Source organism: Pristiophorus japonicus, unplaced genomic scaffold (genome assembly GCF_044704955.1).
Source record: "Pristiophorus japonicus isolate sPriJap1 unplaced genomic scaffold, sPriJap1.hap1 HAP1_SCAFFOLD_427, whole genome shotgun sequence".
NCBI classification, from domain to species: Eukaryota; Metazoa; Chordata; class Chondrichthyes; family Pristiophoridae; genus Pristiophorus; species Pristiophorus japonicus.
In genome coordinates this window covers 495,868-509,907 of record NW_027254168.1, presented here as the reverse complement: position 1 = coordinate 509,907, position 14,040 = coordinate 495,868, and the positions used below count along the sequence as shown (strand labels likewise).

Genomic DNA, 14,040 nt, shown 5'->3' with positions numbered 1-14,040 from the left:
GGAGAGTGTACACGGGCTGTGGGAGGGGATTGAATGCATGACTAGAGTCCTGTACAGGGGAGTGTACACGGGCTGTGGGAGGGGATAGAATGCATGACTAGAGTCCTGTATAGGGGAGTGTACACGGGCTGTGGGAGGGGATTGAATGCATGACGAGAGTCCTGTATAGGGGAGTGTACACGGTCTGTGGAGGGGATTGAATGCATGACTAAAGTCCTGTATAGGGGAGAGTGTACACGGGCTGTGGGAGGGGATTGAATGCATGACTAGAGTCCTGTATATGGGAGTGTAAATGGGCTGTGGGAGGGGATTGAATGCATGACTAGAGTCCTGTATAGGGGAGTGTACACGGGCTGTGGGAGGGGATTGAATGCATGACTAGAGTCCTGTATAGGGGAGTGTACACGGGCTGTGGGAGGCGATTGAATGCATGACTAGAGTCCTGTATAGGGGAGAGTGTACACGGGCTCTGGGAGGGGATTGAATGCATGACTAGAGTCCTGTATAGGGGAGAGTGTACACGGGCTGTGGGAGGGGATTGAATGCATGACTAGAGTCCTGTATAGGGGAGTGTACACGGGCTGTGGGAGGGGATTGAATGCATGACTCGAGTCCTGTATATGGGAGTGTACACGGGCTGTGGGAGGGGATTGAATGCATGACTAGAGTCCTGTATAGGGAAGAGTGTACACGGGCTGTGGGAGGGGATTGAATGCATGACGAGAGTCCTGTATAGGGGAGTGTACACGGGCTGTGGGAGGGGATTGAATGCATGACTCGAGTCCTGTATATGGGAGTGTACATGGGCTGTGGGAGGGGATTGAATGCATGACTAGAGTCCTGTATAGGGGAGAGTGTACACGGGCTGTGGGAGGGGATTGAATGCATGACTAGAGTCCTGTACAGGGGAGTGTACACGGGCTGTGGGAGGGGATTGAATGCATGACTCGAGTCCTGTATATGGGAGTGTACATGGGCTGTGGGAGGGGATTGAATGCATGACTAGAGTCCTGTATAGGGGAGAGTGTACACGGGCTGTGGGAGGGGATTGAATGCATGACTAGAGTCCTGTATAGGGGAGTGTACACGGGCTGTGGGAGGGGATTGAATGCATGACTGGAGTCCTGTATAGGGGAGAGTGTACACGGGCTGTGGGAGGGAATTGAATGCATGACTAGAGTCCTGTATAGGGGAGAGTGTACACGGGCTGTGGGAGGGGATTGAATGCATGACTAGAGTCCTGTATAGGGGAGAGTGTACACGGGCTGTGGGAGGGGATTGAATGCATGACTAGAGTCCTGTATAGGGGAGAGTGTACACGGGCTGTGGGAGGGGATTGAATGCATGACTAGAGTCCTGTATAGGGGAGAGTGTACACGGGCTGTGGGAGGGGATTGAATGCATGACTAGAGTCCTGTATAGGAGAGTGTACACGGGCTGTGGGAGGGGATTGAATGCATGACTAGAGTCCTGTATAGGGGAGTGTGTACACGGGCTGTGGGAGGGGATTGAATGCATGACTAGAGTCCTGTATAGGGGAGAGTACACGGGTTGTGGGAGGGGATTGAATGCATGACTAGAGTCCTGTATAGGGGAGTGTACACGGGCTGTGGGAGGGGATTGAATGCATGACTAGAGTCCTGTATAGGGGAGAGTACACGGGCTGTGGGAGGGGATTGAATGCATGACTAGAGTCCTGTATAGGGGAGTGTACACGGGCTGTGGGAGGGGATTGAATGCATGACTAGAGTCCTGTATAGGGGAGTGTACACGGGTTGTGGGAGGGGATTGAATGCATGACTAGAGTCCTGTATAGGGGAGAGTGTACACGGGCTGTGGGAGGGGATTGAATGCATGACTAGAGTCCTGAAAAGTGTACACGGGCTGTGGGAGGGGATTGAATGCATGACTAGAGTCCTGTATAGGAGAGTGTACACGGGCTGTGGGAGGGGATTGAATGCATGATTCGAGTCCTGTATATGGGAGTGTACACGGGCTGTGGGAGGGGATTGAATGGGTGGGGCGAGCTCGTCACTAGTTTGTGTCTATGTTTTTGTTTGGCGACGAGGAACTTTTCTCTCTCTCTCACTCTCTCTCTCCTCCCCCCTCCCCCCCCCACAGCTGAAGAACCTGGAGAACGATCTCTCCCGCGCCTCCCAGGAGCTGAGCAATGTCCGGACCGTCTCAGAAGTCCAGGAGCAGGAGCTGCGGCTGGAGATTTCCGGGCTCAAGCGGAAGGTTCAGGAAATGGACGCGCAGTGCGACTCGGCCCAGCAGAAGGTAAGCGGCTCGGTGTGGCGGGGAAGCGACGACCTTCACGGCTGAATAGCCGGTTCGGAATCACCCACGTTCCGGGGCACGACACGCCTCCCCCGGCACTCCGCGCACCCCAGGCACTGGCCTCCTGAGCTAACTCGACGGGTACTGAGGCCAACTTGCCTCCCCTGCCCGATTCTAGCCGATAACGCCCACAATTTGTTTGCTTCCTGGGTTCTTGGCTTCAGAATTCACCCCCACACATTGCGATTAAGGACAAAGGTTTAACAATCGCATCACCTGGTGGTGAGTTATTGAATTACACCCAGGACATGGAGCGAGGCTGCCTCCTGGTGGTGAGTTATTGAATTACACCCAGGACATGGGGCGAGGCTGCCTCCTGGTGGTGTGTTACTGAATTACACCCAGGACATGGAGCGAGGCTGCCTCCTGGTGGTGTGTTACTGAATTACACCCAGGACATGGAGCGAGGCTGCCTCCTGGTGGTGTGTTACGGAATTACACCCAGGACATGGAGCGAGGCTGCCTCCTGGTGGTGTGTTACTGAATTACACCCAGGACATGGAGCGAGGCTGCCTCCTGGTGGTAAGTTACTGAATTACACCCAGGACATGGAGCGAGGCTGCCTCCTGGTGGTGAGTTACTGAATTACACCCAGGACATGGAGCGAGGCTGCCTCCTGGTGGTGAGTTACTGAATTACACCCAGGACATGGAGCGAGGCTGCCTCCAGGTGGTGAGTTACTGAATTACACCCAGGACATGGAGCGAGGCTGCCTCCTGGTGGTGAGTTACTGAATTACACCCAGGACATGGAGCGAGGCTGCCTCCTGGTGGTGAGTTACTGAATTACACCCAGGACATGGAGCGAGGCTGCCTCCTGGTGGTGAGTTACTGAATTACACCCAGGACATGGAGCGAGGCTGCCTCCAGGTGGTGAGTTACTGAATTACACCCAGGACATGGAGCGAGGCTGCCTCCTGGTGGTGAGTTACTGAATTACACCCAGGACATGGAGCGAGGCTGCCTCCAGGTGGTGAGTTACTGAATTACAGCCAGGACATGGAGCGAGGCTGCCTCCTGGTGGTGAGTTACTGAATTACACCCAGGACATGGAGCGAGGCTGCCTCCTGGTGGTGAGTTACTGAATTACACCCAGGACATGGAGCGAGGCTGCCTCCTGCTGGTGAGTTACTGAATTACACCCAGGACATGGAGCGAGGCTGCCTCCTGGTGGTGAGTTACTGAATTACACCCAGTACATGGAGCGAGGCTGCCTCCTGGTGGTGAGTTACTGAATTACACCCAGGACATGGAGCGAGGCTGCCTCCTGCTGGTGAGTTACTGAATTACACCCAGGACATGGAGCGAGGCTGCCTCCTGGTGGTGAGTTACTGAATTACACCCAGGACATGGAGCGAGGCTGCCTCCTGGTGGTGAGTTACTGAATTACCCCCAGGACATGGAGCGAGGCTGCCTCCTGGTGGTGAGTTACTGAATTACACCCAGGACATGGAGCGAGGCTGCCTCCTGGTGGTGAGTTACTGAATTACACCCAGGACATGGAGCGAGGCTGCCTCCTGTTGGTGAGTTACTGAATTACACCCAGGACATGGAGCGAGGCTGCCTCCTGGTGGTGAGTTACTGAATTACACCCAGGACATGGAGCGAGGCTGCCTCCTGGTGGTGAGTTACTGAATTACACCCAGGACATGGAGCGAGGCTGCCTCCTGGTGGTGAGTTACTGAATTACACCCAGGACATGGAGCGAGGCTGCCTCCTGGTGGTGAGTTACTGAATTACACCCAGGACATGGAGCGAGGCAGCCTCCTGGTGGTGAGTTACTGAATTACACCCAGGACATGGAGCGAGACTGCCTCCTGGTGGTGAGTTACTGAATTACACCCAGGACATGGAGCGAGGCTGCCTCCTGGTGGTGAGTTACTGAATTACACCCAGGACATGGAGCGAGGCTGCCTCCTGGTGGTGAGTTACTGAATTACACCCAGGACATGGAGCGAGGCTGCCTTCTGTTGGTGAGTTACTGAATTACACCCAGGACATGGAGCGAGGCTGCCTCCTGGTGGTGAGTTACTGAATTACACCCAGGACATGGTGCGAGGCTGCCTCCTGGTGGTGAGTTACTGAATTACACCCAGGACATGGAGCGAGGCTGCCTCCTGGTGGTGAGTTACTGAATTACACCCAGGACATGGAGCGAGGCTGCCTCCAGGTGGTGAGTTACTGAATTACACCCAGGACATGGAGCGAGGCTGCCTCCTGGTGGTGAGTTACTGAATTACACCCAGGACATGGAGCGAGGCTGCCTCCTGGTGGTGAGTTACTGAATTACACCCAGGACATGGAGCGAGGCTGCCTCCTGCTGGTGAGTTACTGAATTACACCCAGGACATGGAGCGAGGCTGCCTCCTGGTGGTGAGTTACTGAATTACACCCAGTACATGGAGCGAGGCTGCCTCCTGGTGGTGAGTTACTGAATTACACCCAGGACATGGAGCGAGGCTGCCTCCTGCTGGTGAGTTACTGAATTACACCCAGGACATGGAGCGAGGCTGCCTCCTGGTGGTGAGTTACTGAATTACACCCAGGACATGGAGCGAGGCTGCCTCCTGGTGGTGAGTTACTGAATTACCCCCAGGACATGGAGCGAGGCTGCCTCCTGGTGGTGAGTTACTGAATTACACCCAGGACATGGAGCGAGGCTGCCTCCTGGTGGTGAGTTACTGAATTACACCCAGGACATGGAGCGAGGCTGCCTTCTGTTGGTGAGTTACTGAATTACACCCAGGACATGGAGCGAGGCTGCCTCCTGGTGGTGAGTTACTGAATTACACCCAGGACATGGAGCGAGGCTGCCTCCTGGTGGTCAGTTACTGAATTACACCCAGGACATGGAGCGAGGCTGCCTCCTGGTGGTGAGTTACTGAATTACACCCAGGACATGGAGCGAGGCTGCCTCCTGGTGGTGAGTTACTGAATTACACCCAGGACATGGAGCGAGGCAGCCTCCTGGTGGTGAGTTACTGAATTACACCCAGGACATGGAGCGAGACTGCCTCCTGGTGGTGAGTTACTGAATTACACCCAGGACATGGAGCGAGGCTGCCTCCTGGTGGTGAGTTACTGAATTACACCCAGGACATGGAGCGAGGCTGCCTCCTGGTGGTGAGTTACTGAATTACACCCAGGACATGGAGCGAGGCTGCCTTCTGTTGGTGAGTTACTGAATTACACCCAGGACATGGAGCGAGGCTGCCTCCTGGTGGTGAGTTACTGAATTACACCCAGGACATGGTGCGAGGCTGCCTCCTGGTGGTGAGTTACTGAATTACACCCAGGACATGGAGCGAGGCTGCCTCCTGGTGGTGAGTTACTGAATTACACCCAGGACATGGTGCGAGGCTGCCTCCTGGTGGTGAGTTACTGAATTACACCCAGGACATGGAGCGAGGCTGCCTCCTGGTGGTGAGTTACTGAATTACACCCAGGACATGGAGCGAGACTGCCTCCTGGTGGTGAGTTACTGAATTACACCCAGGACATGGAGCGAGGCTGCCTCCTGGTGGTGAGTTACTGAATTACACCCAGTACATGGAGCGAGGCTGCCTCCTGGTGGTGAGTTACTGAATTACACCCAGGACATGGAGCGAGGCTGCCTCCTGGTGGTGAGTTACTGAATTACACCCAGGACATGGAGCGAGGCTGCCTCCTGGTGGTGAGTTACTGAATTACACCCAGGACATGGAGCGAGGCTGCCTCCTGGTGGTGAGTTACTGAATTACACCCAGGACATGGAGCGAGGCTGCCTCCTGGTGGTGAGTTACTGAATTACACCCAGGACATTGAGCGAGGCTGCCTCCTGGTGGTGTGTCTCGCCGCTCCTCCGCCCCGATCTCTCTCCGCCCCGATCTCTCCTCCGCCCCGATCTCTCGCCGCTCCTCCGCCCCGATCTCTCCTCCGCCCCGATCTCTCTCCGCCCCGATCTCTCTCCGCCCCGATCTCTCCTCCGCCCCGATCTCTCGCCGCTCCTCCGCCCCGATCTCTCCTCCGCCCCGATCTCTCGCCGCTCCTCCGCCCCGATCTCTCTCCGCTCCTCCGCCACGATCCCTCGCCGCTCCTCCGCCCCGATCTCTCGCCGCTCCTCCGCCCCGATCTCTCCTCCGCCCCGATCTCTCTCCGCTCCTCCGCCCCGATCTCTCTCCGCCCCGATCTCTCGCCGCTCCTCCGCCCCGATCTCTCGCCGCTCCTCCGCCCCGATCTCTCTCCGCTCCTCCGCCCCGATCTCTCTCCGCCCCGATCTCTCGCCGCTCCTCCGCCCCGATCTCTCGCCGCTCCTCCGCCCCGATCTCTCGCCGCTCCTCCGCCCCGATCTCTCGCCGCTCCTCCGCCCCGATCTCTCCTCCGCCCCGATCTCTCCTCCGCCCCGATCTCTCCTCCGCCCCGATCTCTCTCCGCCCCCGATCTCTCCTCCGCCCCGATCTCTCTCCGCCCCGATCTCCCTCCGCCCCCGATCTCTCTCCGCCCCGATCTCCCTCCGCCCCGATCTCTCTCCGCCCCGATCTCCCTCCGCCCCGATCTCCCTCCACCCCGATCTCTCTCCTCCCCGATCTCTCTCCGCCCCGATCTCTCTCCGCCCCCGATCTCTCTCCTCCCCCGATCTCTCTCCTCCCCCGATCTCTCTCCGCCCCGATCTCTCTCCGCCCCGATCTCTCTCCGCCCCGATCTCCCTCCACCCCGATCTCTCTCCTCCCCGATCTCTCTCCTCCCCGATCTCTCTCCGCCCCGATCTCTCTCCGCCCCCGATCTCTCTCCTCCCCCGATCTCTCTCCTCCCCCGATCTCTCTCCGCCCCGATCTCCCTCCGCCCCGATCTCCCTCCGCCCCGATCTCTCTCCGCCCCGATCTCCCTCCGCCCCGATCTCCCTCCACCCCGATCTCTCTCCGCCCCGATCTCTCCTCCACCCCCGATCTCTCTCCGCCCCTGATCTCTCCTCCGCCCCGATCTCTCTCCGCCCCGATCTCTCCTCCGCCCCGATCTCTCTCCGCCCCGATCTCCCTCCGCCCCGATCTCCCTCCGCCCCGATCTCTCTCTGCCCCGATCTCTCTCCGCCCCGATCTCTCTCCGCCCCGATCTCCCTCCGCCCCGATCTCTCCTCCGCCCCGATCTCTCTCCGCCCCTGATCTCTCCTCCACCCCGATCTCTCTCCGCCCCCGATCTCTCTCCACCCCGATCTCTCTCCACCCCGATCTCTCTCCGCCCCTGATCTCTCCTCCACCCCGATCTCTCTCCGCCCCTGATCTCTCCTCCACCCCGATCTCTCTCCGCCCCTGATCTCTCCTCCACCCCGATCTCTCTCCACCCCGATCTCTCTCCGCCCCGATCTCTCCTCCGCCCCGATCTCTCTCCGCCCCCGATCTCTCTCCACCCCGATCTCTCTCCACCCCGATCTCTCTCCGCTCCTCCACCCCGATCTCTCTCCACCCCGATCTCTCTCCACCCCGATCTCTCTCCACCCCGATCTCTCCTCCGCCCCGATCTCTCCTCCACCCCGATCTCTCTCCACCCCGATCTCTCTCCACCCCGATCTCTCTCCACCCCGATCTCTCCTCCACCCCGATCTCTCTCCGCCCCGATCTCTCTCCACCCCGATCTCTCCTCCACCCCGATCTCTCTCCGCCCCGATCTCTCTCCACCCCGATCTCTCTCCGCCCCGATCTCTCTCCGCCCCGATCTCTCTCCACCCCGATCTCTCTCCGCTCCTCCACCCCGATCTCTCTCCACCCCGATCTCTCTCCGCCCCGATCTCTCTCCGCCCCGATCTCTCTCCGCTCCTCCACCCCGATCTCTCTCTGCCCCGATCTCTCTCCACCCCGATCTCTCTCCACCCCGATCTCTCTCCGCCCCCGATCTCTCCTCCACCCCGATCTCTCTCCACCCCGATCTCTCTCCACCCCGATCTCTCTCCACCCCGATCTCTCCTCCACCCCGATCTCTCTCCGCCCCTGATCTCTCCTCCACCCCGATCTCTCCTCCACCCCGATCTCTCTCCACCCCGATCTCTCTCCACCCCGATCTCTCTCCACCCCGATCTCTCCTCCACCCCGATCTCTCTCCGCCCCGATCTCTCTCCACCCCGATCTCTCTCCGCCCCGATCTCTCTCCACCCCGATCTCTCTCCGCTCCTCCACCCCGATCTCTCTCCACCCCGATCTCTCTCCGCCCCGATCTCTCTCCGCCCCGATCTCTCTCCGCTCCTCCACCCCGATCTCTCTCTGCCCCGATCTCTCTCCACCCCGATCTCACTCCGCCCCGATCTCTCTCCGCCCCGATCTCTCCTCCACCCCGATCTCTCTCCGCCCCGATCTCTCTCCGCCCCGATCTCTCTCCGCCCCCGATCTCTCTCCGCCCCCGATCTCTCCTCCACCCCGATCTCTCTCCGCCCCGATCTCTCTCTGCCCCGATCTCTCTCCACCCCGATCTCTCTCCGCCCCGATCTCCCTCCGCCCCGATCTCTCCTCCACCCCCGATCTCTCTCCGCCCCGATCTCTCTCCGCCCCCGATCTCTCCTCCACCCCGATCTCTCTCCGCCCCCGATCTCTCCTCCGCCCCGATCTCTCTCCGCCCCGATCTCTCTCCGCCCCGATCTCCCTCCGCCCCGATCTCTCTCCGCCCCGATCTCTCTCCGCCCCGATCTCTCTCCACCCCGATCTCTCTCCACCCCGATCTCTCCTCCACCCCGATCTCTCTCCGCCCCCGATCTCTCTCCGCCCCGATCTCCCTCCGCCCCGATCTCTCTCCGCCCCGATCTCTCTCCGCCCCGATCTCTCTCCACCCCGATCTCTCTCCGCCCCGATCTCTCTCCACCCCGATCTCTCTCCGCCCCGATCTCTCTCCGCCCCGATCTCTCTCCACCCCGATCTCTCTCCGCCCCGATCTCTCTCCACCCCGATCTCTCTCCACCCCGATCTCTCGCCGCTCCTCCACCCCGATCTCTCTCCACCCCGATCTCTCTCCGCCCCGATCTCTCTCCACCCCGATCTCTCTCCACCCCGATCTCTCGCCGCTCCTCCACCCCGATCTCTCCTCCACCCCGATCTCTCTCCGCCCCGATCTCTCGCCGCTCCTCCGCCCCGATCTCTCTCCACCCCGATCTCTCTCCACCCCGATCTCTCTCCGCCCCCGATCTCTCTCCACCCCCGATCTCTCTCCGCCCCCGATCTCTCCTCCACCCCGATCTCTCTCCGCCCCGATCTCTCTCCGCCCCGATCTCTCCTCCACCCCGATCTCTCTCCGCCCTGATCTCTCCTCCACCCCGATCTCTCACCGCCCTGATCTCTCCTCCACCCCGATCTCTCTCCGCCCCGATCTCTCTCCGCCCTGATCTCTCCTCCACCCCGATCTCTCTCCGCCCTGATCTCTCCTCCACCCCGATCTCTCTCCGCCCCCGATCTCTCTCCGCCCCGATCTCTCTCCGCCCCCGATCTCTCTCCGCCCCCGATCTCTCTCCGCCCCCGATCTCTCTCCGCCCCGATCTCTCCTCCACCCCGATCTCTCTCCGCCCCCGATCTCTCTCCGCCCCCGATCTCTCTCCGCCCCCGATCTCTCTCCGCCCCCGATCTCTCCTCCACCCCGATCTCTCTCCGCCCTGATCTCTCCTCCACCCCGATCTCTCTCCGCCCTGATCTCTCCTCCACCCCGATCTCCCTCCGCCCCGATCTCTCTCCGCCCCCGATCTCTCTCCGCCCCCGATCTCTCTCCGCCCCGATCTCTCTCCGCCCCCGATCTCTCTCCGCCCCGATCTCTCCTCCACCCCGATCTCTCTCCGCCCTGATCTCTCCTCCACCCCGATCTCTCTCCGCCCTGATCTCTCCTCCACCCCGATCTCTCTCCGCCCTGATCTCTCCTCCACCCCGATCTCCCTCCGCCCCGATCTCTCTCCGCCCCCGATCTCTCTCCGCCCCCGATCTCCCTCCGCCCCGATCTCTCTCCGCCCCCGATCTCTCTCCGCCCCCGATCTCTCTCCGCCCCCGATCTCTCTCCGCCCCCGATCTCTCCTCCACCCCGATCTCTCTCCGCCCCCGATCTCTCTCCGCCCCCGATCTCTCTCCGCCCCGATCTCTCTCCGCCCCCGATCTCTCTCCGCCCCTGATCTCTCCTCCACCCCGATCTCTCTCCGCCCCCGATCTCTCTCCGCCCCTGATCTCTCCTCCACCCCGATCTCTCACCGCCCTGATCTCTCCTCCACCCCGATCTCTCTCCGCCCCCGATCTCTCTCCGCCCCCGATCTCTCTCCACCCCGATCTCTCTCCGCCCCCGATCTCTCTCCGCCCCCGATCTCTCTCCGCCCCCGATCTCTCTCCGCCCCCGATCTCTCTCCACCCCGATCTCTCTCCGCCCCCGATCTCTCTCCGCCCCCGATCTCTCTCCGCCCCGATCTCTCTCCACCCCGATCTCTCTCCGTCCCCGATCTCTCTCCGCCCCGATCTCTCTCCGCCCCGATCTCTCTCCACCCCGATCTCTCTCCACCCCGATCTCTCTCCGTCCCCGATCTCTCTCCACCCCCGATCTCTCTCCACCCCGATCTCTCTCCGCCCCGATCTCTCCTCCACCCCGATCTCTCTCCACCCCGATCTCTCTCCACCCCGATCTCTCTCCACCCCGATCTCTCCTCCACCCCCGATCTCTCTCCGCCCCCGATCTCTCCTCCACCCCGATCTCTCTCCACCCCGATCTCTCTCCGCCCCCGATCTCTCTCCACCCCCGATCTCTCTCCGCCCCCGATCTCTCTCCACCCCGATCTCTCTCCGCCCCCGATCTCTCTCCGCCCCCGATCTCTCTCCGCCCCGATCTCTCCTCCACCCCCGATCTCTCTCCGCCCCCGATCTCTCCTCTGCCCCGATCTCTCTCCGCCCCGATCTCTCTCCGCCCCGATCTCTCTCCGCCCCGATCTCTCTCCGCCCCCGATCTCTCTCCGCCCCCGATCTCTCTCCGCCCCGATCTCTCCTCCACCCCCGATCTCTCTCCGCCCCCGATCTCTCTCCGCCCCCGATCTCTCTCCGCCCCGATCTCTCCTCCACCCCCGATCTCTCTCCGCCCCCGATCTCTCCTCTGCCCCGATCTCTCTCCGCCCCGATCTCTCTCTGCCCCGATCTCTCTCCGCCCCGATCTCTCTCCGCCCCCGATCTCTCTCCGCCCCGATCTCTCCTCCACCCCCGATCTCTCTCCGCCCCCGATCTCTCCTCTGCCCCGATCTCTCTCCGCCCCGATCTCTCTCCGCCCCGATCTCTCTCCGCCCCGATCTCTCTCCGCCCCGATCTCTCTCTGCCCCGATCTCTCTCCGCCCCTGATCTCTCCTCCACCCCGATCTCTCTCCGCCCCCGATCTCTCTCCGCCCCGATCTCTCCTCCGCCCCGATCTCTCCTCCACCCCGATCTCTCTCCGCCCCGATCTCTCTCCGCCCCGATCTCTCTCCGCCCCGATCTCTCTCCGCCCCGATCTCTCCTCCACCCCGATCTCTCTCCGCCCCGATCTCTCCTCCACCCCCGATCTCTCTCCGCCCCCGATCTCTCCTCTGCCCCGATCTCTCTCCGCCCCGATCTCTCTCCGCCCCGATCTCTCTCCGCCCCGATCTCTCTCCGCCCCGATCTCTCTCTGCCCCGATCTCTCTCCGCCCCTGATCTCTCCTCCACCCCGATCTCTCTCCACCCCGATCTCTCCTCCACCCCGATCTCTCTCCGCCCCCGATCTCTCTCCACCCCGATCTCTCCTCCACCCCGATCTCTCTCCGCCCCGATCTCTCTCCGCCCCGATCTCTCTCCGCCCCCGATCTCTCTCCGCCCCTGATCTCTCTCCGCCCCCGATCTCTCTCCGCCCCGATCTCTCTCCGCCCCCGATCTCTCTCCGCCCCGATCTCTCCTCCGCCCCGATCTCTCTCCGCCCCGATCTCTCTCCGCTCCTCCACCCCGATCTCTCTCCGCCCCCGATCTCACTCCGCCCCGATCTCTCTCCACCCCCGATCTCTCCTCCGCCCCGATCTCTCCTCCACCCCCGATCTCTCCTCCACCCCGATCTCTCTCCGCTCCTCCACCCCGATCTCTCTCCGCCCCCGATCTCACTCCGCCCCGATCTCTCTCCGCCCCCGATCTCTCTCCGCCCCCGATCTCTCTCCGCCCCCGATCTCTCTCCGCCCCCGATCTCTCTCCGCCCCGATCTCTCTCCGCCCGATCTCTCTCCACCCCGATCTCTCTCCGCCCCCGATCTCTCTCCACCCCCGATCTCTCTCCGCCCCCGATCTCTCTCCACCCCGATCTCTCTCCGCCCCCGATCTCTCTCCGCCCCCGATCTCTCTCCGCCCCGATCTCTCCTCCGCCCCCGATCTCTCTCCGCCCCCGATCTCTCTCCACCCCGATCTCTCTCCGCCCCCGATCTCTCTCCACCCCGATCTCTCCTCCGCCCCCGATCTCTCTCTGCCCCCGATCTCTCTCCGCCCCCGATCTCTCCTCCGCCCCGATCTCTCTCCGCCCCGATCTCCCTCCGCCCCCGATCTCTCCTCCACCCCGATCTCTCCTCCGCCCCCGATCTCTCTCCGCCCCGATCTCTCCTCCACCCCCGATCTCTCTCCGCCCCGATCTCCCTCCGCCCCGATCTCTCCTCCACCCCGATCTCTCCTCCGCCCCCGATCTCTCTCCGCCCCCGATCTCTCTCCGCCCCGATCTCTCTCCGCCCCCGATCTCTCCTCCACCCCCGATCTCTCTCCGCCCCGATCTCTCTCCGCCCCGATCTCTCCTCCACCCCGATCTCTCCTCCGCCCCGATCTCCCTCCGCCCCCGATCTCTCTCCGCCCCCGATCTCTCCTCCGCCCCCGATCTCTCTCTGCCCCCGATCTCTCTCCGCCCCGATCTCTCTCCGCCCCGATCTCTCTCCGCCCCCGATCTCTCTCCGCCCCCGATCTCTCCTCCACCCCGATCTCTCTCCGCCCCCGATCTCTCCTCCACCCCGATCTCTCTCCGCCCCCGATCTCTCTCCGCCCCCGATCTCTCCTCCACCCCGATCTCTCTCCGCCCCCGATCTCACTCCGCCCCGATCTCTCTCCGCCCCCGATCTCTCTCCACCCCGATCTCTCTCCGCCCCCGATCTCACTCCGCCCCGATCTCTCTCCGCCCCCGATCTCTCCTCCACCCCGATCTCTCTCCGCCCCCGATCTCTCTCCGTCCCCGATCTCTCTCCGCCCCCGATCTCTCCTCCACCCCGATCTCTCTCCGCCCCCGATCTCACTCCGCCCCGATCTCTCTCCGCCCCCGATCTCTCCTCCGCCCCCGATCTCTCTCTGCCCCCGATCTCTCTCCGCCCCCGATCTCTCCTCCGCCCCGATCTCTCCTCCACCCCGATCTCTCTCCGCCCCCGATCTCTCCTCCACCCCGATCTCTCTCCGCCCCCGATCTCTCCTCCGCCCCCGATCTCTCTCCGCCCCGATCTCTCCTCCACCCCCGATCTCTCTCCGCCCCGATCTCCCTCCGCCCCGATCTCCCTCCGCCCCCGATCTCTCCTCCACCCCGATCTCTCCTCCGCCCCCGATCTCTCTCCGCCCCGATCTCTCCTCCACCCCCGATCTCTCTCCGCCCCCGATCTCTCCTCCACCCCGATCTCTCTCCGCCCCCGATCTCTCTCCGCCCCCGATCTCTCCTCCACCCCGATCTCTCTCCGCCCTGATCTCTCTCTGCCCCCGATCTCTCCTCCACCCCGA

The 14,040-nt window shown here is 62.3% G+C and overlaps 1 protein-coding gene across 2 annotated transcripts in view; it reads left to right on the top strand.

The window, feature by feature from the left end:
* Nucleotides 1–14,040, top strand: part of LOC139251256 (rootletin-like) — a 125,351-nt gene that overhangs the window by 44,377 nt on the left and 66,934 nt on the right. For both annotated transcript variants that reach the window (XM_070873226.1, XM_070873227.1), the window contains exon 6: nucleotides 2,122–2,280. In XM_070873226.1, coding sequence (XP_070729327.1) covers nucleotides 2,122–2,280 — 159 coding nt within the window. The remainder of the gene's footprint in view (nucleotides 1–2,121; nucleotides 2,281–14,040) is intronic.